Source organism: Diaphorina citri, unplaced genomic scaffold (assembly GCF_000475195.1).
Source record: "Diaphorina citri unplaced genomic scaffold, Diaci psyllid genome assembly version 1.1 scaffold617, whole genome shotgun sequence".
Taxonomy (NCBI): domain Eukaryota; kingdom Metazoa; phylum Arthropoda; class Insecta; order Hemiptera; family Psyllidae; genus Diaphorina; species Diaphorina citri.
In genome coordinates, this window is record NW_007378050.1 from 66,710 (window position 1) to 89,130 (window position 22,421).

The window sequence follows — 22,421 nt, forward strand, 5'->3', positions numbered from 1 at the left end:
TGATTCCTATTCCCTATGCATTTTTTCCCCCAATATGTTTGACAGAAAGAACTGTAACAATGGAGGACTTAACCTTCCGAAATTAAAAAGATCCAACCCGCGACCTAGCTTTTACAAGGCAGACCCGCTATTTTCCAAACTAAATTGGCTAGCATTATGCATTTTCATCTTTTTTTCTAACGCAAGATTTTCTAGATTAAGTCAGATATTTATTCAAATCTTATCTTTTTATTATTATTATTATTGTGTGCGAACATTCTTATTCGTTTGTTTGCCAGGCAAAGAAGAAGCACGCGTACACAGATTCAGGCGAAGTTCATTTAGACTTCTACGAAGTCAGACCCGTACATTCATTCATGGACTATGTCAAGGGTGGAACTCAGCTGCATTGTTCCATAGCCATCGATTTTACCGGTAAATATTCCAAACCACTTTTATCGTGGATTTCACCAACCTTCTTTCCAGCCTCAAACAGCCCGTTAGCTTAACAGCCCTGTTAAGCCAATACAAATTAAATGGAACTTAACTGGCTGTTAGCTTAACAGGAGTTCTAATGACTGAATAAATATTGGTGAAATCTAACATTAGACTCCTATTTAAGAAAATGAATATCTCGTATCCTTACTATCCTCAGTGGTGTAATGGTTAGCATTAGCACGGTGGACTTTGTGGAGGTTGGTGGTTCGAGTCCATGTCATAAAATTTAGCGTAGTGTATTGAGGGGAACGACATTTGTGACAAGCATTTATGCTTAACACAATTAGGTAAAGTTCCTTTGAAAAAATATGTAGCTACAAGCATGTCGTGTTCCAAATGGTCACCCGCACAGATATTAACCACGCACAACGTTACTTAACCTCAACGATTTTCTGCGAACTGGTGCTTTTAACATGCTATTTCAGAGTACTTTCTGTTACTTCTTCTTTGTTTTTTTCAACGTTGTAAAGCCAGTGGCCTAATGTTTCCCTGTGTAAAAAAGAGTAAACAATGAAAATATTGAGACTAGTGTAGTTTACTTAGAAGAGAACAAGAAAGAGCTTAAAAGCTTCAGGGTGTTGTCCTCTTCAGTATTATGGTACCACAAAGTCAATAGAATTATGAGGTGCAACTCTAACAAAAGTCGAGTTATTCTTGATCTTGAATTCTTGAATCACTTTAACGAGGAGAGATAAAAAAATTTGGACCTAAAACAATGATTTTCTAAACTTTGTTAAGTACATAGTAGGATAAGGGAAGTAAGTAAAAGAGTAGTGCTCAACTCGTCTCACAAAAAGAGTATTACCCTAGTGCAAAGGGTCTGAATAGGTCAAATCGACTAAAAAGTCCGAATAGGGACTGAAAAATCTCAAACCGAATCTAGCTTAGCCTAGCCCTATTTATAACCACCGCCTAAAAAACACCCCAAAATGAACCAAAAAGTTAACACGAGACTTTTAACCTCGGGATGAGTACTTTATATTCAGATAATTTTTTCGTCACTATGAATTCCACCCTTATTATTCCTACATACGAGTATAAACTGCTAAAAACACTAGCGTCAGAGGGTGTAGGGCTGTAGGGTAATTACCTTGTGTAGCTAATTATTCATTCAGAACCACACCCTCAGCCCTTTATGACGTGTACCTGGGTATGTTGTTCCCATTACAACCTACTCTTGACCCCATTCGGTCAGATGGGTGAAACTAAGGTCATGAGTGGACAGATGTTTCTTTTTTACTTTCTATTACCTTTACGTATAGGGAACCTATACAAGGTAATGAGAAAGTATTGCAATCGGTCCAAATTTTCAAAATCGTAATTACCTTGTGTAGCTAATTATTCATTCAGAACCACACCCTCAGCCCTTTATGACGTGTACCTGGGTATGTTGTTCCCATTACACTAGGGCTGACGATTTCATATTCGAGTATTTACTGTTTGAGTACCTGGATAATATTCAGGTATAACCTGGATACCCAACTGAATTTATTCAATATTGTAATCTTTTTTATTTCGTGAAATTTAAATGTGGGCTGCAAATAATAATTATTATTATTCCATGTTAGAGGCAGCATTTTTACTGCCAAGGTCATATCAGGATTTTCTGCCTCAACATTTTGAAGGTTATCACTCTATTGATTCTATCCATACAGCATTTAGGTCACGACTAATATTACTATCACTATCATTACTATCATTCTGTCTTCTTGGAAACTGAATTTTCATATTCTTTTTCTCCTCTTAAAGTTGGAAGTTTACAGCTGTTTTGAACTCTTCAGGTCCGTATGCAGAGTTCAAGCCCTTGTACAGACAAGGTCAGCCTCTCAATCAGCCCTAACTAGGGTGATTGCTTTGGGCTGACATTTGGTTTTGTCAAAATAATCTATATCTTCCGACAGAATTTGAATTATTATGTAAATAATATACTATACCTATAAAATATGTACCCGATAACATTTTGTTTAATTTATTTCCAAGATAAAATAATACCTATTTGATTTACATAATTTTGTTCTAATTTTTTAAAATGTTCTTTAGCTTTTATAAAGATATTTTAGAATTAAAATTCTATACAAAAATAAAAAAAATTAATTATGTATAATTGTTGTACAATGTCATTTTATATCTTTAATAAATATCGCGATACAATTAGAACTCATCTCAAGCAAATGCATAAATAATCTTCTTTGTCCAATTTTTTAGCTTATAAAAGGTGTCCTATGACATCAGTGAGAAGCTAAAAGGTCGTAGCTATAACCTACCCACTTGCTTGACATGAAGAATTTTGTTTCAATTGTGCCACTGAAATAATAATTTTCAAAGAAAGAATTTATTTTACCGTTTTATTAAATTTAACTATGATTCACGATAGGAGAATCTCATTCGCGATTGATTTATTCTTGGTAGAAAAAATAATAAAGGTCTTTGTATGAAACTGTAGAATCTTTACAGAACCTGGGAACATTAAGGACCGATATTAAGTAGAAATATACATGGATACTACAAAAAAAAAGGAAAATTTCTTTTCGAAATCGAAGGCCACAGATAATTGTGTACCTACAGAAGTACCCCCCAAATATTTGGCAGTGAAAGTTCAGTATGAACAGAATATTCTGCGTATTCAAGGGGCTAGTTTTTGAATTTAAAATGGGAGAGCCTTTGCAGTCCGAGGGTCTCCACTTCCTAAGAGTTTGATGAATGGTACCTACAATGACACATGGTTGTCGCTGTAGTATTTCTTATCCACAAAGTACATCAACTGCAGGTACACAGACAGGGTGGGAACATGTAACAAGAATCTCAATTCCCAAACCAGTGGACACTTTTATTTATCCCCAGGTTAACAGTCTCATAACTATGCACTTAGCGCAATCGCAAATTCGATTTTCAAGAAAGTAAAAATTGATTTTTTTTCAAACCGAATCTAGCTTAGCCTAGCCCTATTTATAACCACCGCCTAAAAAACACCCCAAAATGAACCAAAAAGTTAACACCAAACCGAATCTAGCTTAGCCTAGCCCTATTTATAACCACCGCCTAAAAAACACCCCAAAATGAACCAAAAAGTTAACAAGTACCACAAAGTCAATAGAATTATGAGGTGCAACTGTAACTGTTGAATCACTTTAACGAGGAGAGAAAAAAATTTGGTACATAGTAGGATAAAGGAAGTAAGTAAAAGAGTAAGTAGTGCTCGACTCGTCTCACAAAAAGAGTATTACCCTAGTGCAAAGGGTCTGAATAGGTCAAATCGACTAAAAAGTCCGAATAGGGACTGAAAAATCAGTCTTCAGTACCATGGTACCACAAAGTCAATAGAATTATGAGGTGCAACTGTAACAAAAGTCGAGTTATTCTTGATCTTGAATTCTTGAATCACTTTAACGAGGAGAGAAAAAAATTTGGTACATAGTAGGATAAAGGAAGTAAGTAAAAGAGTAGTGCTCGACTCGTCTCACAAAAAGAGTATTACTTACCCTAGTGCTAAGGGATTGAATAGGTAAATGGGTCTAAAAAGTTCGAATACGGCAAAGGGACTGAAAAATCGAGCATTATAAATAAGCTCTATTGGGGTGGATTTCACCAATATTTTTTTCAGCCCTTAGAAGGCCTAAACTATCAGCATATTAATTTCCATTACATTTGTATAGGCTTAACAGGCCTGTTAAGGTCTATAAAGTAGGTTGGTGAAACCCCCCTTAGTAGTATTATTTACCAGACGTTTTAGTACTGAAGAGTAGCACTGTATTTGACCCAGATACTTCAGTCATAATATTGTGTTCTTAACTACCAGCATATTAATTTCCATTACATTTGTATAGGCTTAACAGGCCTGTTAAGGTCTATAAAGTAGGTTGGTGAAACCCACCCTTAGTAGTATTATTTACCAGAACTATTGTGGTGGATTTTACCAATATTTTTTTCAGCCCTTAGAAGGCCTAAACTATCAGCATATTAATGTCCATTACATTTGTATAGGCTTAACAGGCCTGTTAAGGTCTATAAAGTAGGTTGGTGAAACCCACCCTTAGTAGTATTATTTACCAGACGTTTTAGTACTGAAGAGTAGCACTGTATTTGACCCAGATACTTCAGTCATAATATTGTGTTCTAACAGCGACAGCACTTTTGAGTCTTTAAGTTTTTCACTGCCTTTAAATCTTTGAAAAAAGAAAATGGAGTTGCCCTTTCACTCTAAGTTTCCTTGGATGCAGTGTAGTATTCATTTTCCTGTTACATACTCTCCAGACATTCTGCATTTTCTTTCTCATCATAATACAAGTAACATTGAATACTGATTTATAATCATAATTATTTTTTGTTTTTTAAGAAACATAATATTGGTGTTCCATTGATTTATATTTTACTACATTTGTTTCGATTATTTTTGTTACTTTTTATTATTATTTTAAACATATTATATAACTTTTTTCAATTGAAATAAAAATTATTATACATTTTCAAATACTCATTAACTTTTATGTTTTCATTTCTCAATCTTCTTCTTCGCCTTTTCCCATATTCAGATGGGCTCGGCGTTTGTCGTCGGCCTCTCAATCAGCTTTAGAGTGATCGCTTTGAGGCCAACTGGTTTTGGCTAAACAAAATTTTCCGAGTGGGATGCCCTTCGCACTCAACCTTCGCTATTGATATAGCGTGAGGAAATTTGGACTAGTCTACTCCCTGTTTATAGTCCCTAGCTAGCTGCTGATCTACTCTCTGTTTATAGTCCCTCAGCCAGACTATTTTGCCAAATTTCATAAAAGTTGGAAAACAAAGAATTTCACAAAAAGGGTAGCTATAACCTACCCACTTGCTTGACATGAAGAATTTTGTTTCAATTGTGCCACTGAAATAATAATTTTCAAAGAAAGAATTTATTTTACCGTTTTATTAAATTTAACTATGATTCACGATAGGAGAATCTCATTCGCGATTGATTTATTCTTGGTAGAAAAAATAAAGGTCTTTGTATGAAACTGTAGAATCTTTACAGGACCTGGGAACATTAAATACCGATATTAAGTAGGAATGTACATGGATACTACAAAAAAAAAAAAAGGAAAATTTCTTTTCGAAATCGAAGGCCACAGATAATGTGTACCTACAGAAGTAGCCCCCAAATATTTGGCAGTGAAAGTTCAGTATGAACAGAATATTCTGCGTATTCAAGGGGCTAGTTTTTGAATTTAAAATGGGAGAGCTTCTACAGTTATTTTTATTCATTTCGTGCTGACACAATCATACTAATTTATTTCATTTGTAATTTCATTTATTCATTATCGTTAAATTTTTCATTGTTAAAAATTGATTTAATTTTATCTTACGAGCTGTTGAGCTTTGAATTGACTTCTGCAAAGTTGAATGGTCACTTTTTTATGAACTTTTTCATAGAGATGCCTAGATAATAATATTTTAAAATTTATTACTCAGAGTGTGCAAACATTGAATTTATATGAAGTGGAGTAAATTTCATCAATATAACGGTGCGGCAGCAAACCTTTTTTTTTTATGAACTTTTTCATAGAGATGCCTACATAATAATATTTTAAAAAAAATTATTACTCAGAGTGTGCAAACATTGAATTTATATGAAGTGGAGTAAATTTCATCAATATAACGGTGCGGCAGCAAACCTTTTTTTTTTTTTCTTTTTCAAAGCATTCACATAACCTCCATAAAGTGACTATTCAACACTTTGTAGTATTTTGAGCAAGATAAGACGAATTTTATAATGTCCTGATGAATAACCTTTTATTTAACGTTAATATAGGTATTGGTTGTTTTGAATCATATCCTAACATGCAATAATTAGTCCTCATTACAATATTCAATAAAAAAAAAAAAAAAAAAAAATTAAAACCCCAACTATAACCTGAAATGAGAAACATTCAAATCTAGCCTTACTTAATATTTTTCATTTCAGGATATGGTTGGAACCAGGAGTGGTTTTATTTTGGAATCTGAATTCTCAACTTCAACACATTGGCTGCCGAAGCATATTCTATGTTGTTTAACCACAGGCGACCATGTACGAAAACATCTCCCTTAAATGAGAGACAGACTCTTTAATTTGTGGATATTTGGATTTTTTTTTTTTTTTCCCGTCAAATAGCAAAATTTCACTCAGAGGCCCTTTTTCAGCCCTGTAAGGTACTTACAGGTATGGAGTAATGTTGTGCGGCCAGAGCCACAGCATGTGTTCCACACACCGACCGAAGGCCACCATTAGCCATGACCGTGTGGGTTCCAATGATAATCTTGTTCACACGAGATATCAATCCAAACATGGCTGAGTCTGGAATGAGCACGGTTTGGATCTTGCTCTTAGCTAGAGAGACTGCAAGTTCATGACCCTGAGGAGGAGAGAAAAAGAAAGACAGAGATGAGAAAAACTTATTGTACATTTTTCTTATACCCTTATATTAAGAGAAAAAAGACAGAAAAACTTATTATAAAGATACTCAGGTGTGCTTACTGTAAATTGCCCAGTCACTAACAGATTTGACCAAAATTATAAATTTCCAAGAGTTAGAATTAGATGATAAAGAATGCCCAAAATAAACTCTAGTTATTACCTAATCATGTGTCTATTATTTTAAAAGATTATTATTGTTGTTGTTGTTGTTGTTGTTGTTGTTGTTGTTGTTGTTGTTGTTGTTGTTGTTGTTGTTGTTGTTGTTTGTTGTTGTTGTTGTTGTTTGAAAACCAGTCTATGCCTCTGAAGGACCTTTAATTACTTTGTTTTCTGGTGAATTTTCCATGACTATACATTGGAAATTGTTGTTGTTGTTGTTGTTGTTTGAAAACCAGTCTATGCCTCTGAAGGACCTTTAATTACTTTGTTTTCTGGTGAATTTTCCATGACTATACATTGGAACTTGCGGTGCTGAGCTGCATTCTTGAGGAAAAGCTCAACAATTTTCGAATAGCCCAGTGTGAGTATGATCTCATTCGAATGAATATGTTCACACGCTTGGCTTGATACATTGTCGTAATATAATAAAAAGATCAATACCTACTTGGAAAAATATTAAAAGAAGGCATGTCAAATAAATAGCTCTGTCCCTATTTGGACTTTTTAATTGAAATTTTTATTCGAATTTTGAATATAGTATCAGATGTTGGGTTGGCAAAGTCAGTGGCCTCATCATCTGAAGACACAACGAGCTTGTGAAGAGATTCCTGATAGTTGTCATCTTCTTGAGATTTCTGAAATTTAATGGAAAGGGTAAAAATATAAATATACTTCACCTTTGTGTTAGGTTAAAAGCTTTTAACAACTTATTGATTGTAAGAGCATCACAAATACCTTGGTGCTGTATCAGATGTTGGGTTGGCAAAGTCAGTGGCCTCATCATCTGAAGACACAACGAGCTTGTGAAGAGATTCCTGATAGTTGTCATCTTCTTGAGATTTCTGAAATTTAATGGAAAGGTTAAAAATATAAATATACTTCACCTTTGTGTTAGGTTAAAAGCTTTTAACAACTTATTGATTGTAAGAGCATCACAAATACCTTGGTGCTTTTGGCATATATGCTAAAAACTACTAAAGCTCACTGACTTGATTTCCTTTGGCATTTTACTTTATTTCCTTTTTCTATATACATTAAGGTTGAATGGTATTCAAAAAGCCCAATTGCCAAGAAAAGGGCTGATAATCACCAAATAAGGTAGGTATGACTAGAATGAGTCAGTTACATATTTAGAAGAGAAAAAAGTGACATATTGAACCAAAAAACTATATGCATTTTACACACTGAGCTATTTTACCTTTTGTACACAAGTAGAGTATTCTTCTCTAATGATTTTCAATATTCTCCTGACCATATTTGTGACACATGACTCCAGTGCAAGTTGCTTAGACAGTACAACACCATAATGACTGATGAGATGAATGATTTCCCTATAAAAATGTAGTTTGCATTAGTAATCAAAGTAATCATGGTCTTGAAGAAAAATTTACCAGAGATTGTATGCAAGTAGACACTTTACTTAGGCCATATCACATTGTAGGTTGTAGGCATCATCCTAACTTCTCAATCATTCTTACAAGCCTATGTGCACCCTTCAATATTGATATAAATCAACGTAGTTTGCATTAGTAATCAAAGTAATCATGGTCTTGAAGAAAAATTTACCAAAGATTGTATGCAAGTAGGCACTGTACTTAGGCAAGATATCACATTGTAGGTTGTAGGCATCATCCTAACTTCTCAATCATTCTTACAAGCCTATGTGCACCCTTCAATATTGATATAAATCAATTAGTATCTACATACATTAAATTTCAGTCTGTTGTATTTGTTGACTATGACAAAAGTATAGTGAAAAACTTACCGAGCATTTTTCCATTGATAGTCTTCTATGATTTTCTTCAACAAGATGACTGTTTCTGTTGATATTTGAAAACTGCCAGAAAGTTTCCTGAAAAGAAAAAAAGTATTAAAAAATAAAATGTCTTGAAAAAGTCAGCTCCCATGGTGTAGTGGTCACTGTGCTTGCCTTGCACGTGGGAGACCCAACTTCAATTCCCGGTGGGGTCAAGAAATTTATATCATGCATATGATTGATTCCATGACTGGCTGTTGCGGGGCCCACTCAGCCTTGTGAGGAAAATGAGTAGCTATGACATATAAATGAGCATAGCAACCGGTGCCAGCATGGTAGGTAAACATTGGATTTCAGGATTATTGAGATATTGGGAAAACCTTACAATGCTGCAGTGAGCACCAAAGTTGTGACATAATAACACAAAGAAACTGCATTTAACCTTACAATGCTGCAGTGAGCACCAAAGTTGTGATATGATAACACAAAGAAACTACATTTACATTACAAAATGTCTTGAAAAGACTGCAAATAAAGTGGTGAAGCAAAAGTAGTGTCCACTCACAACAAATACTGTGCAAGAGGCTTTAAAATCACATTCATGTGTAAATGTTAGGCTCAATACCCAAATTTGCTCAATGAGCAAAAAAATAGCTCACTCCGCGGAGTAAAAAATGCAAAATGCTCATTCCCCAAAATTTGGCAATTGAGCAACTCTAAATAGCTCAATCCGTGGACTAAATTTATGCAAAAGCTAAATTGCCAAAATTGGCCATTGAGCACCAAAAGAAAGAAGGCCAAACTGCTCACTCCGCGGAGTAAAAAACACAAAATGCCAGACCGTGGATTGTGCATTTTGAGAAATGCTCAAACCCTGATCTAATGGTATACTGTGCGACTTAACCCCTTGTAACTTTTAAATGGCTTGGAATTTTGAAGTTTTGTTTTTTTCTGAAGGTAGGAAAGAGCCCTTGACAAATTTAATGGTGATGTTAAAATCCAGGTTTAAACCCCAACAGTGGCTCTTTTTGGATAAAAGTTGTTGATTCTCAAGAAATTCAAATAAGAACCTATTTTTTATTTCATTTTTGAAATCTACGTCAAAATTTCATGGGTAAACAAATAATCTTTTGCTATTATTGGCAAGTGGTAAAAGTTACAAGGGCTTCAGTCCCACAGTATACCATTAGATCAGGGTTTGAGCATTTTTCAAAACACATTTTTTTTTTTTGCAGTCTGGCATCATGTTTTCCACTCCGAGGAGTGAGCAGTTTAGCCTTCTTTCTCTTGGTGCTGAATGGCAGATTTTGGCAATTTGGCTTTTGAATAAATCCAGTCCGTGGATTGAGCTATTTAGAGTTACTCAATTGCCAAATTTTGGAGAATGAGCACTTTGCATTTTTTACTCCATGGAGTGAGCTATTTTTTTTTTTTTTTTTTTTTTTTTTTTCTCCTTTGGCCACGTCACTGTTGCTTCACACACAATTTTGTTTGTTTATTTATTCCATACCATTTTAGTAGGTACTGTCATAAAATTACCATTTTTCTCTCTGTGCCATTTAAACTATGTAAATTTTAATCAAACGTTGAATTATTAGTGTTTTTTCCCTATTGTAAATCTTAAATAAATTGGCTTTTGCATGTGTATGCATGTGTGTATGAAAGCCATTTTTTTTCTCTCCATCTTTCTTTCATTGTAAATACATATTGTCTTTTGAATATTTTTATGGTGTTATGATAAAAAGATCAATACCTACTTAGAAAAATATTAAAAGAAGGCATGTCAAATAAATAGCTCTGTCCCTATTTGGACTTTTTAATTGAAATTTTTATTCGAATTTTGAATATGCCCATTTTCGTGGTCAATTGTAATGTTTTTCATATTCCTCTGTACCTCTATCGCTTTAATATGTGTTGTAAGTTTTTCCAGATTATCTATGCTTATTTTTACTTTTGCCAATAATTAAATCTGATGTTTCTTTTCGATTACATTGTGAATATTTTGCCTTTTTACTTTTGATTGATTTTTTTTTTTTTCTTTTGTAGTAGGTACATTTGTATGGCCACTTATTTGAAATCGGCGCAGCATAGTGCAAGTTATGTATGTATTAGGTAAATACAAGTAGATAATTTAGGATTGTTGATGTCATAACCAGTAAGATATACTGGATAGATTCATAGATAGACAATCAAATAAGTCACCCTATACTGGCTTCTTGTCCAGGAGGTACTGACTCGAATCCCGTTTGTAAGCAAATAATAATAATAGACGATCTTAAGAAACACGTAAAGTAAAATAGGAGCTTTCTAGTTTAACTTTAGAGGGCAGCAAAAACTTTTCTTCTTCATAGATACAATACCTACAATTTAGAAGAGAGTTCATCTCTGTTTTCAAATCAAAAATATATGAATGTGCTTTTACCTTTGAAATTTTGACTTGATTTCCTTTGGCATTTTACTTTATTTCCTTTTTCTATATACATTAAGGTATAGTTGAATGGTATTCAAAAAGCCCAATTGCCAAGAAAAGGGCTGATAATCACCAAATAAGGTAGGTATGACTAGAATGAGTCAGTTACATATTTAGAAGAGAAAAAAGTGACATATTGAACCAAAAAACTATATGCATTTTACACACTGAGCTATTTTACCTTTTGTACACAAGTAGAGTATTCTTCTCTAATGATTTTCAATATTCTCCTGACCATATTTGTGACACATGACTCCAGTGCAAGTTGCTTAGACAGTACAACACCATACTGACTGATGAGATGAATGATTTCCCTATAAAAATGTAGTTTGCATTAGTAATCAAAGTAATCATGGTCTTGAAGAAAAATTTACCAAAGATTGTATGCAAGTAGGCACTGTACTTAGGCAAGATATCACATTGTAGGTTGTAGGCATCATCCTAACTTCTCAATCATTCTTACAAGCCTATGTGCACCCTTCAATATTGATATAAATCAATTAGTATCTACATACATTAAATTTCAGTCTGTTGTATTTGTTGACTATGACAAAAGTATAGTGAAAAACTTACCGAGCATTTTTCCATTGATAGTCTTCTATGATTTTCTTCAACAAGATGACTGTTTCTGTTGATATTTGAAAACTGCCAGAAAGTTTCCTGAAAAGAAAAAAAGTATTAAAAAATAAAATGTTGAAAAAGTCAGCTCCCATGGTGTAGTGGTCACTGTGCTTGCCTTGCACGTGGGAGACCCAACTTCAATTCCCGGTGGGGTCAAGAAATTTATATCATGCAAATGATTGATTCCATGACTGGCTGTTGCGGGGCCCACTCAGCCTTGTGAGGAAAATGAGTAGCTATGACATATAAATGAGCATAGCAACCGGTGCCAGCATGGTAGGTAAACATTGGATTTCAGGATTATTGAGATATTGGGAAAACCTTACAATGCTGCAGTGAGCACCAAAGTTGTGATATGATAACACAAAGAAACTACATTTACATTACAAAATGTCTTGAAAAGACTGCAAATAAAGTGGTGAAGCAAAAGTAGTGTCCACTCACAACAAATACTGTGCAAGAGGCTTTAAAATCACATTCATGTGACTCCCACCCCCGGGACCTAACTTTGACAGTATACTGAAAAGTTCAGAAAGAGGAGGGGCTAAATCAGAGTGGGGGAAATTCTACTTCTACGCATGCGCAAGAACTTTGAGCTTTTATACGAGGCATATGAACCTTTTCATACGATGCTACTGATTTAGTAAAAAGACCTTTTTATACGATACTGCTTCAAAGGCCTTGTAGACGATGCTACTTCACAGGGAAATGTTTCCTCTCCCATTCAGACTTGGTTTCTCTTCTTCTTCGAAGCTGTGCTGGTAAAGTTGGGTTCCTGGGGTGAGCTTTCGGCGGGGACCTTGCTTCTCGACGTGGAAGATTGAAAAAACTTCTCAAAATTTTTTCTGAAAAAAGAAGCAAAAAAATTTCTTTTATTTTACGTATATTATTATTATTTTATCTTTTCATTTTCGTATGTTATTTTATTATAAAATATAATTATTTATTCCAAGAAATTTAGTATCTCTAATCTCACTTGTTTTTATTTATATATATAAAAAAAGAACCTGCTACGTGAATTATTATACCTAGAGGCATAGGCCATTATATCAAAATATTCTGTTAAGGTAAATAGGTATCAATTTATGTAAATGACTCAATTCCATATTGTGGTGTTCAAACTGCTGTCACTACAACATGAAATTGTTTGACAAAGTATCACATACTATTATAGTAAAGTGACAAGGGAAAAACACTTGCTGCTCCAAGTTGAAGTAATGGACTGCACACTTAGAAAGGACATATTATATACTGCATAAGATGGGCCAACTAAAATAGCCATGCACTTCCCCAAGATAACCAATGATATAAAGGAGCTTAACATACCCAACTTTGATCTTCTGGATAAAGTGTTGAACCATTTTGTCAAATGCAAGCATTTGCTTTGACGATTCCATGATGTAAAAGTTTTGGCTTTAGGTATTATAATTCTTCGAAATTTATTCTCAATAACTTTTTGACTAGGTACCTATTTCATCATAAATTTTAAGGTAAACGGTAAAAAGATGAGCAAGCAGCTTTGTGAAAAGATATTTCACCAAATTCAGAATTTCAGATTCACCACGTCGTCTTCGTCATTTTTTTCTTTTTTCCAAGATAACAAAAATGAAAATTGCAAAATTTCAAATTTTGCCGCCAGCGAAAGAAAAAGTACATAAATCCGGTACATAAAATTTTTATGTACCAGAATAGGCAGGTCGTTCATGAGAGCCGTTTTGTAAATTTTTGTCAGCTGAAATTTTTATTTTTCGCAAAATCATTTCCTGAAAGATGAAAGACGTAACGCGTTTGTTGTTTGCTTGAATGATTAATGATATTGTTTGAAGAAGGAAATATTCTGATCAAATTTGGGCATGACTGTGAGAAATCCTTTTATAGGAACATAAAGTTATTCCCATAATATTTGTCACACTCACACATGGGGGCCCTTTTTCTGAAGCCACTGTATTATAGTTACCGAGGTACCTCTTGTCAATAAAGTTGTTATAACTGTTTTACCAATAAGGTAACCTATACAAGGTAATCATTAATAATGTTATTATAGTAATATTTTACCTTGAACTGCTAGGGGTATTCTCTGATGAAGATAGTCTGTGACGCGAAGATCATACCACTTGGTTCTAGATCAGGCATGGATAGAATCATCTGGATGATAGAGCTCACTCAACAATCTGTAGATGTAAGAAGGAGCATGCCCACCCCTGAAATCATACAAAAGTCAAATCCATATTTGTTTAGCTTACCGATTCATGTGAACTAAAACTTAAGAAGCTTGACAAAGAAAATCAATCCCGAACGGATAATGTTCGTCCTTGGAAATGATGGGGGCCCTTTTTCTGAAGCCACTGTAATATAGTTACCGAGGTACCTCTTGTCAATAAAGTTGTTATAACTGTTTTACCAATAAGGTAACCTATACAAGGTAATCATTAATAATGTGAAAGACGTAACCACGTAACGCGTTTGTTGTTTGCTTGAATGATTAATGATATTGTTTGAAGAAGGAAATATTCTGATCAAATTTGGGCATGACTGTGAGAAAAACTATGAAAGACGTAACGCGTTTGTTGTTATGTTGTTTGCTTGAATGATTAATGATATTGTTTGAAGAAGGAAATATTCTGATCAAATTTGGGCATGACTGTGAGAAATCCTTTTTTAGGAACATAGTTATTCCCATAAACTCCCATGATATTTGTCACACTCACACATGGGGGATGATGGGGGGTCCTTGGAACTGCTGGCTTTCTCCTATCCTGTCTTCCTTCTCTCTTTAGTTTCGGGATGATAAGGCCTTAGCAGTTAGCAGTTACAGTTCCCTCTGTCAAACCTCTTAAAAAAAGTACTTCAAGTGGACTTACGTGTTAGAAATGAACAAGGACACCAGCTCAGGAGGTACATAGTCATACTCCGGGTTAAACACTTGCACCTTCCCTTTTTCTGAAGCCACTGTAATATAACTGTTTTACCAATAAGGTAACCTATACAAGGTAATCATTAATAATGTGGAATAGGTATGTACTTACCTAAGTACAAGTAACTAAATAAAAAATTGAAGTAGGTACAAATTAATAGAAATTTAACGATATAATATTATTATATAATAAAATTTATAATTCTTACAAACTACTATTATAGGTTCCTATCTAGCATTTATAATTCTTGGAACTGCTGGCTTTCTCCTATCCTGTCTTCCTTCTCTCTTTAGTTTCGGGATGATAAGACCTTAGCAGTTACAGTTCCCTCTGTCAAACGCCTTGGAAAAAAGAACAATGACTTTTGAGGGAAACCTCTTAAAAAAAGGACTTCAAGTGGACTTACGTGTTAGAAATGAACAAGGACACCAGCTCAGGAGGTACATAGTCATACTCCGGGTTAAACACTTGCACCTTGGACACCAAATCCCGATGTTCATAACTGAGCACCTTCTCAGGCGAGATGAAATTATTGAACGTGTCTTGATCGTATGAACACAGGAATTGAGGACTTAGTTTGTACAAAGGCGCGAGGACTATAACCTGAAATGAGAAACATTCAAATCTAGCCTTAATATTTTTCATTTCAGGATATGGTTGGAACCAGGAGTGGTTTTATTTTGGAATCTGAATTCTCAACTTCAACACATTGGCTGCCTTTATAAGTACTTAAGTGTTAACTAAGCTAACGTCTAATATACAAAAACACAATATTTAAAGGGGAGAAGGAGGAAAAATTCCTCATCGTTGAGTTACGTTACTTACGATAAAATATTATTTAAAAAGAGATAAATTAGATTGCAAAGCTTGATAGAAGCTATAAAAAAAGTAGGCAATTTCAAACCATACTTTTTGAGGAATGATATTTTCTATCTGTCTATGTAAACAATGGTTGAGTTGTTTCTTTTGGATTTAATAAATCAAGTTGAAATAAAATTAACATGTTCTAATACCTACTTAGTTTAAGGAATAATTATTATTTTAATTATACTAGTTTTATACTCACTTAATCTTCACATTAAAGTACCTATATTTACAAACTTAACAATAGATTGCCTGTGTAAACATATTAATAAAAAAAGCTCAACAATTTTCGAATAGCCCAGTGTGAGTATGATCTCATTCGAATGAATATGTTCACACGCTTGGCTTGATACATTGTCGTATATTAATAATATAAGAATGAAAAAATCTAGAAGAAATTAATAGGTACCCCTAATCCCAAGTACACAGATTTATACAATCAGAACATGACCCTATTTTAAACAGCTTTACTTTTATTGTGTAGATACAGGTAAAATGATATTTATTTTAAACCCAAAGTAACTCACAGAGAGTCCACTAAGTGGAAATGAACTGGTGCCTACTTCCAAGACCTTTCCTAACTAAATCTATGAACACAATCATTTTCTTTTATCCACATTCAATTAAATATTTGTACCTATAACTTATAAGTTACAAGCACACTAAATAAATAAAATTACAATAATACAAATACAAAGTTGGTTTTGCGTGCCTACTTCCAAGACCTTTCCTAACTAAATCTATGAACACAATCATTTTCTTTTATCCACTATCAATTAAATATTTGTACCTATAACTTATAAGTTACAAGCACACTAAATAAATAAAATTACAATAATACAAATACAAAGTTGGTTTTGGAATTGTCTTCAAGTCATTCTTGTTTACGTTTTCAAAGCGAATGGTGTGTTCATTTTGCTCTTCAAAAATCTATTATTTTTGTTAGTTTCCAGTGACTTTTCTATCAATTAAATATTTGTACCTATAACTTATAAGTTACAAGCACACTAAATAAATAAAATTACAATAATACAAATACAAAGTTGGTTTTGGAATTGTCTTCAAGTGACTTCTTGAATCCTGTTGAAGATGAACATAAAACAGGTCATGGACAATCAGATCAGGGTAACTACTCACACAGAGCTGGCTTGAGTGCTTGAAATCAGATAGATCAGCATAGATACAAAAACAGCTAGGCTTGAGTGCTTAACTGACACATGGCAGTCCATTTTCTGTTTTTCTAATTAGTCTTTATAGTGGAATGAAGTTTGCTAAAATAAAAATAATGATAATAATGCCTTAGTGGCATGTAGTGGTCATTGGTCAAGGCACTTACCTGGTAAACAGGACTGCACAGGTTTGATCCCAGGCAAGGCATGGAATTTTATTTGCGTTTAATATTTCAATCACTTGCATTGATTTCTATTTCCCCTTGATATCTTCCTACTCCCTGATAGAGGAGGAGAGAGCAAAAAAAAAGTAAAAATAAAAAAATAAATAAAAATAACAATAAAAATAAATAATGGTAGTATACTTACAGCTACATATTAAGAAGATGAATTGATCTTGATTGAACTTGATACTACAATGAGTTAGTCCCTTATTTTTAGGAAGGATTAGGAACATTTAATAAGGCACTTACCTGGTAAACAGGACTGCACAGGTTTGATCCCAGGCAAGGCATGGAATTATTTCAGTTTAATATTTCAATCACTTGCATTGATTTCTATTTCCCCTTGATATCTTCCTACTCCCTGATAGAGGAGGAGAGAGCAAAATAATAATGAAAATAAATAATGGTAGTATACTTACAGCTAGATATTAAGAAGATGAATTGATCTTGATTGAACTTGATACTACAATGAGTTAGTCCCTTATTTTTAGGAAGGATTAGGAACATTTAATAATTTTGATGACTTTGTTGCAAAGTCTGAGGTGACTTTCTTTGCTTTTTCTTTCAATTTATCTGGATTAATTGCAAAATTTTGATTTGTAGAGCTCATTGTACTTGCTAGGTTGGCATTTTGTTGAAGAACATTGGGAAACATTGCATTCAAAATAAAATTAAATCCATTGGTCATTTTCAATATGTTCTTCTTGTACCTTTCTAACCCAAACTTTTGTATGGCCAAGCTAAATCCGTACATTTTTGAATCAATCCAAACTGAACGTTTTGCTAATGTCCAGTTTTCATTTTCATCACTGACTTTGTATTCCACCTTCTCTATGACACTCTGAAACAAATTGAATTTAAATAGAGGTAGTGTTATCACAAAGTTGATTTTTCATTAAACTACATAGCTTGAAAAAAAGAAAAAAAAAAACAAAAAACAAAACAAAACAAAAAAACAATTGCAAACATAATATTTAGCCTTGGTTAATCAACTGATAATAAAAGAAATGGAACTAACCATCACTGATGTGTAGCCAATGTTCCTTGTGTAGGTAGTCAGAGTTTTTTCCTTGGGATCACAAATGCTTTCTTCAACTATTTTAATTTTATTTGTTTTGATGAATCTTTCTCCCCATTTTGGTGCATTGTTTGTTTTGGTCAGAATCCTTTTAGTAAACAATTTGTTATCAGTTATTCTTTGATCAACAATATCTTCAGAGAGAACATGTGTGCTGAAAAAAAGAAATGAAAGGTGTAATGAAATTGTAATGTTTAGAACACTCAAAATCCATCAGTGAAGACAATATCTTCAGAGAGAACATGTGTGCTGAAAAAAAGAAATTACTTAAAGGTGTAATGAAATTATGTTTAGAACACTCAAAATCCATCAGTGAAGAGAGAAAAAAGTCAAACCCCCTCCTGTTGGAATCTCATCAACTAGGTATCCAACACATTGATGTTATTTGTTGGAAAGAAAACTTCAGGAAATCTATATCATCAGTGAAGAGAAAAAAATCAAACCCCCTCCTGTTGGAATCTCATCAACTAGGTATCCAACACATTGATGTTATTTGTTGGAAAGAAAACTTCAGAGTGAAGAGAGAAAAAAATCAAACCCCCTCCTGTTGGAATCTCATCAACTAGGTATCCAACACATTGATGTTATTTGTTGGAAAGAAAACTTCAGGAAATCTATATATATAGTACTGAATGAAATTGGTTGCCAAAATTCATCATCACATTGTACTTAGTAGACACACCCCACAAGTTGAATATTTGACTTTAACTAAAATTACATCCGGTATCAAACAAACAACATCATGTTGTGAACACTACCTGTTGCAGCAATGCAGTCACATTTTTAATTTAATTAATAAAATGTTACTTATCATACCTCTCTGGATTGGGGTACCTCCTCCAATATCCTTGGGCAACTTGTTCCCAATTGAAACGAAACACAGTTTTGTTTTCAAAATATTTAACCATTAGTAGACACACCCCACAAGTTGAATATTTGACTTTAACTAAACTTACATCCGGTATCAAACAAACAACATCATGTGAACACTACCTGTTGCAGCAATACAGTCACATTTTTAATTTAATTAATAAAATGTTACTTATCATACCTTTCTGGATTGGGGTACCTCCTCCAATATCCTTGGGCAACTTGTTCCCAATTGAAACGAAACACAGTTTTGTTTTCAAAATATTTAACCATTGTGAACTAAATTCAATGAAAGGTCGAGGAATGATGGGAACACCAGGTGAAAAACAGTTCCATGTACCCTGGCAGCTTGACAGTGCTAATGAAAACCATTGATTGAAAATTTCATCTCAAACTCCATGACTGGTGGTTGAGTGATTTTGTTTGATAAAAGCCCGTGTTGTTATTAATGATAACGCGTGAAATCAAAATATGGAAATGCTTAAAAAGTCAATCAACAATGCTAATACCTGATAAGAGATAAGGTTGATAAGAATTTTAAATTTGAATTTAATTTTTACTTCAACTCCAAAAAAGATGAATGTGAATGTGAAAATGAAATGTGATTGAAGAGAAGTTAGCAAGTTGTAAATAAACGTGAATGCAGTCACGTACGAAAATCAGTGTTGCCAAGCGACAATACTACGAAATGTAAAGAAAGTGAATTACCGTACACCCGGACAGGCCCGTTCGTTCCCACTTGTGAGTTTCATCCGATTTTTTTTTTCGAATGTCCTATTTCCCACTTTGGTACGACACGATTTTTTTTAAACGACAAGTGGGAACACTCCCATTTTTAAATTACTTCTTGCCTACAGGACATTCTGAAAAAAATTGTATGAAATTCGCAAAATAGGAACGGTCCTTCAAAGGGTTAAATCGTGAATGTGAAATGTGATTGAAGAGAAGTTAGCAAGTTGTAAATAAACGTGAATGCAGTCACGTACGAAAATCAGTGTTGCCAAGCGACAATACTACGAAATGTAAAGAAAGTGAATTACCGTACACCCGGACAGGCCCGTTCGTTCCCACTTGTGAGTTTCATCCGATTTTTTTTTTCGAATGTCCTATTTCCCACTTTGGTACGACACGATTTTTTTTAAACGACAAGTGGGAACACTCCCATTTTTAAATTACTTCTTGCCAAACAAGTGGGAACACTCCCATTTAAATTACTACTTGCCTACAGGACATTCTGAAAAAAATTGTATGAAACTCGCAAAATAGGAACGGTCCTTCAAAGGGTTAAATCGCAAGAAAATCGTACACATTCATCCGGCAACATTGTAAGGCCTTGTAAACATTTTTTGCCATTTGGCACCGAATTTCAAAAAGGAAAAAAAAAAATCCTGGATTCCTGGAATGGAAACCCTTCCGTTGCCTGTAAGCCTGTTTTTCCGATTTACTTTTGATCCCTTTGACAGTTTGAACCCTTTTCCTCAGTTTTCATTGATGAAGATGTGTTCAGAAACTTGATTTACTTGATGAAGTCAGTTTGAAAAATAGGTAAGAAGTTAGAAGAATCAACAGAAGTGCTGCATGTATCTCAATAAGCTTCTATTTTTAGACATTTTACATTGCCTAGTTCCTGTCTTGGATATTATGTTATACCTGGGGGTCTCATTAAATTGTCCCACACATGGCCGTGATGCTTAGCGTGTAATCAAATAAATAAAATAAATAAATAATCCAGTTTAGGCCAAGCTGTACATAATTTTCGACATGTGGATGCGGTGCGGTGGTGGTACCGAATTTGCTGTTGAATACTGATCTTTAATTCTTGCTAGAATTTCAAGCAGCTCTTCAGTTATCATGAGGCTGATGAATGACGTTTTTCACCAGCTTAACTGCATACACAAAAGGCCCACTCTGAGGCTTAGGTATAGGGACAACTGCCTCAAAAGATGGATTAAGCTTGAATACGAATCTACAAATATGATACATATGTTTTCCCCTTAACTCGGCCATTTCCGCTCACAGTAAGATCCTGTTCACACTGACGCTGGAATATTTCAAGGGAGAGGAATCGGTAGGAGAACGATCGACAGTGATTGCTTCCTTTTGGCTGCTACGAGCTGGGTAGGTACTTTTTTTGTTTTAGTAACAGATTTTTTTTCCTCAATGTGTTACTTTACTGACAAAAATACAAATGTATGTTCAATCCATTCCTTGCAGGTTAATACGTTATCTGTATCCAACCAATGATGAACTGAGAACTTTGGCAGGAGTACCCAAAGAAAGATCAAAAAGCAAGAGAAACAGTAAAGAAAAGAAGTATGAAAGAAATGGCAGTGGAGATCAGTTCTCCCAAAGCAAAGAGACTTTTCATGTCCCCAAAAATATCAATTTAGAGGTAATTACCAATTGGCAATCACAATAATATAAAAATAGATGTAATTAAAAAAAAAACACTTGAGGTACTATTCTGAATATCAATGGCTGCTTGATTATGCTCTCTACTCCTTGTTTGTCTACACTCTCACTGAGGTAAGGTCAAAGTTTGATGATGTATGCTACATATTTTGATCAAATCAATTCTTCCTCTTCACCTTTTCCCATGTTCAGATGGGTTTGGCATTTGTCAGCCTCTCAATCAGCTTTAGAGTGATCACTTTGAGACCAACTGGTTTTGACTAAACAAAATTTTCCGAGTTGATGCTTTTCGTGCTCAACCTTTGCTATTGATATAGCATAGGGAAATTTGGACTTTTCTACTCCCTGTTTATATTTATAGTCCCCTAGCTAAACGCTGATCTACTCTCTGTTTATAGTCCTTCAGCCAGACTGATTATACTGATAGAGTAGGTAAGTGAAATTGATGAATACCCAAGTACCTACGTAAACATCCCTCCTTTTTTTATTTTTTAAGCCTGGTTTACCTTCTGTTATATTAGATATTAGATTATTATTAGATATTAGTGCTTTATTTAGACTGTCGAATTAGGACATGTAGTCCCATTATCTCAACAGTTTAATATTGCACCACTTTATTAAAAAGTGGTTTTTAGCCTATGGTCTGTACGTTACGTACTACAGGTTTAAATGTGGGAAAAAGTAGAAAGTTGTGAATAAAATATCTCAAGAACGATTTGCCGTAGAGAAATTAAATTTGGTATGCTATCCCGGTATGGTCCAAGGACGCGACTGTAACAATTTAGATATTAAGATATTATTATTAGTGCTTTATTTAGACTGTCGAATTAGGACATGTAGTCCCATTATCTCAACAGTTTAATATTGCACCACTTTATTTATTTAAATTATAAAGTACAAAATGGTAGGTCCGGATGTTGTTTACATTTTCAAGCAACCTGATTGGTGCAGAGCTAGTTGCGTTTCCTAACCTCGCTGGATGCTC

At 34.1% G+C, this 22,421-nt stretch overlaps 4 protein-coding genes, 2 long non-coding RNA genes and 1 other non-coding gene across 7 annotated transcripts in view; 1 reads left to right on the top strand and 6 right to left on the bottom strand.

Moving 5' to 3' along the window:
* Positions 1-1,345: 1,345 nt before the first annotated feature.
* On the bottom strand, positions 1,346-1,880 carry LOC103510549. The gene is made up of 2 exons (XR_541425.2): positions 1,803-1,880; positions 1,346-1,567 (listed from the first exon to the last, which is right to left on the bottom strand). It is a non-coding gene; the product is annotated as an uncharacterized LOC103510549 (long non-coding RNA).
* A 468-nt stretch (positions 1,881-2,348) lies between these two features.
* On the bottom strand, positions 2,349-5,998 carry LOC113467991. Its single transcript, XR_003391876.1, has 2 exons — positions 5,286-5,998; positions 2,349-2,737 (listed from the first exon to the last, which is right to left on the bottom strand). It is a non-coding gene; the product is annotated as an uncharacterized LOC113467991 (long non-coding RNA).
* A 433-nt stretch (positions 5,999-6,431) lies between these two features.
* Positions 6,432-9,416, bottom strand: LOC103510553 (translation initiation factor eIF-2B subunit beta). The gene is made up of 8 exons (XM_026824577.1): positions 9,379-9,416; positions 8,823-8,909; positions 8,256-8,388; positions 7,801-7,899; positions 7,627-7,692; positions 7,322-7,498; positions 6,642-6,836; positions 6,432-6,527 (listed from the first exon to the last, which is right to left on the bottom strand). Exons 1-8 carry the CDS (start codon positions 9,414-9,416, stop codon positions 6,432-6,434), a joined length of 891 nt encoding a protein of 296 aa, XP_026680378.1.
* A 2,039-nt stretch (positions 9,417-11,455) lies between these two features.
* On the bottom strand, positions 11,456-13,502 carry LOC113467989 (translation initiation factor eIF-2B subunit beta-like). Its single transcript, XM_026824578.1, has 3 exons — positions 13,231-13,502; positions 11,857-11,943; positions 11,456-11,597 (listed from the first exon to the last, which is right to left on the bottom strand). The coding sequence occupies exons 1-3, from the start codon at positions 13,299-13,301 to the stop codon at positions 11,456-11,458; spliced, it is 300 nt and encodes a 99-aa protein (XP_026680379.1). The 5' UTR covers positions 13,302-13,502.
* LOC113467990 (translation initiation factor eIF-2B subunit beta-like) lies at positions 12,401-15,479 on the bottom strand. Its single transcript, XM_026824581.1, has 3 exons — positions 15,226-15,479; positions 13,960-14,105; positions 12,401-12,749 (listed from the first exon to the last, which is right to left on the bottom strand). Exons 1-2 carry the CDS (start codon positions 15,462-15,464, stop codon positions 14,030-14,032), a joined length of 315 nt encoding a protein of 104 aa, XP_026680382.1. The 5' UTR covers positions 15,465-15,479; the 3' UTR covers positions 12,401-12,749; positions 13,960-14,029.
* Positions 15,480-16,089: 610 nt separating this feature from the next.
* LOC108252564 lies at positions 16,090-17,316 on the bottom strand. The gene is made up of 3 exons (XR_003391875.1): positions 17,222-17,316; positions 16,666-16,954; positions 16,090-16,320 (listed from the first exon to the last, which is right to left on the bottom strand). It is a non-coding gene; the product is annotated as an uncharacterized LOC108252564 (transcript).
* A 228-nt stretch (positions 17,317-17,544) lies between these two features.
* Positions 17,545-22,421, top strand: part of LOC103510555 (transmembrane protein 161B-like) — a 15,388-nt gene continuing 10,511 nt past the window's right edge. The window contains exons 1-3 of the mRNA XM_026824579.1: positions 17,545-17,548; positions 18,133-18,233; positions 21,171-21,416. Coding sequence (XP_026680380.1) covers positions 17,545-17,548; positions 18,133-18,233; positions 21,171-21,416 — 351 coding nt within the window. The remainder of the gene's footprint in view (positions 17,549-18,132; positions 18,234-21,170; positions 21,417-22,421) is intronic.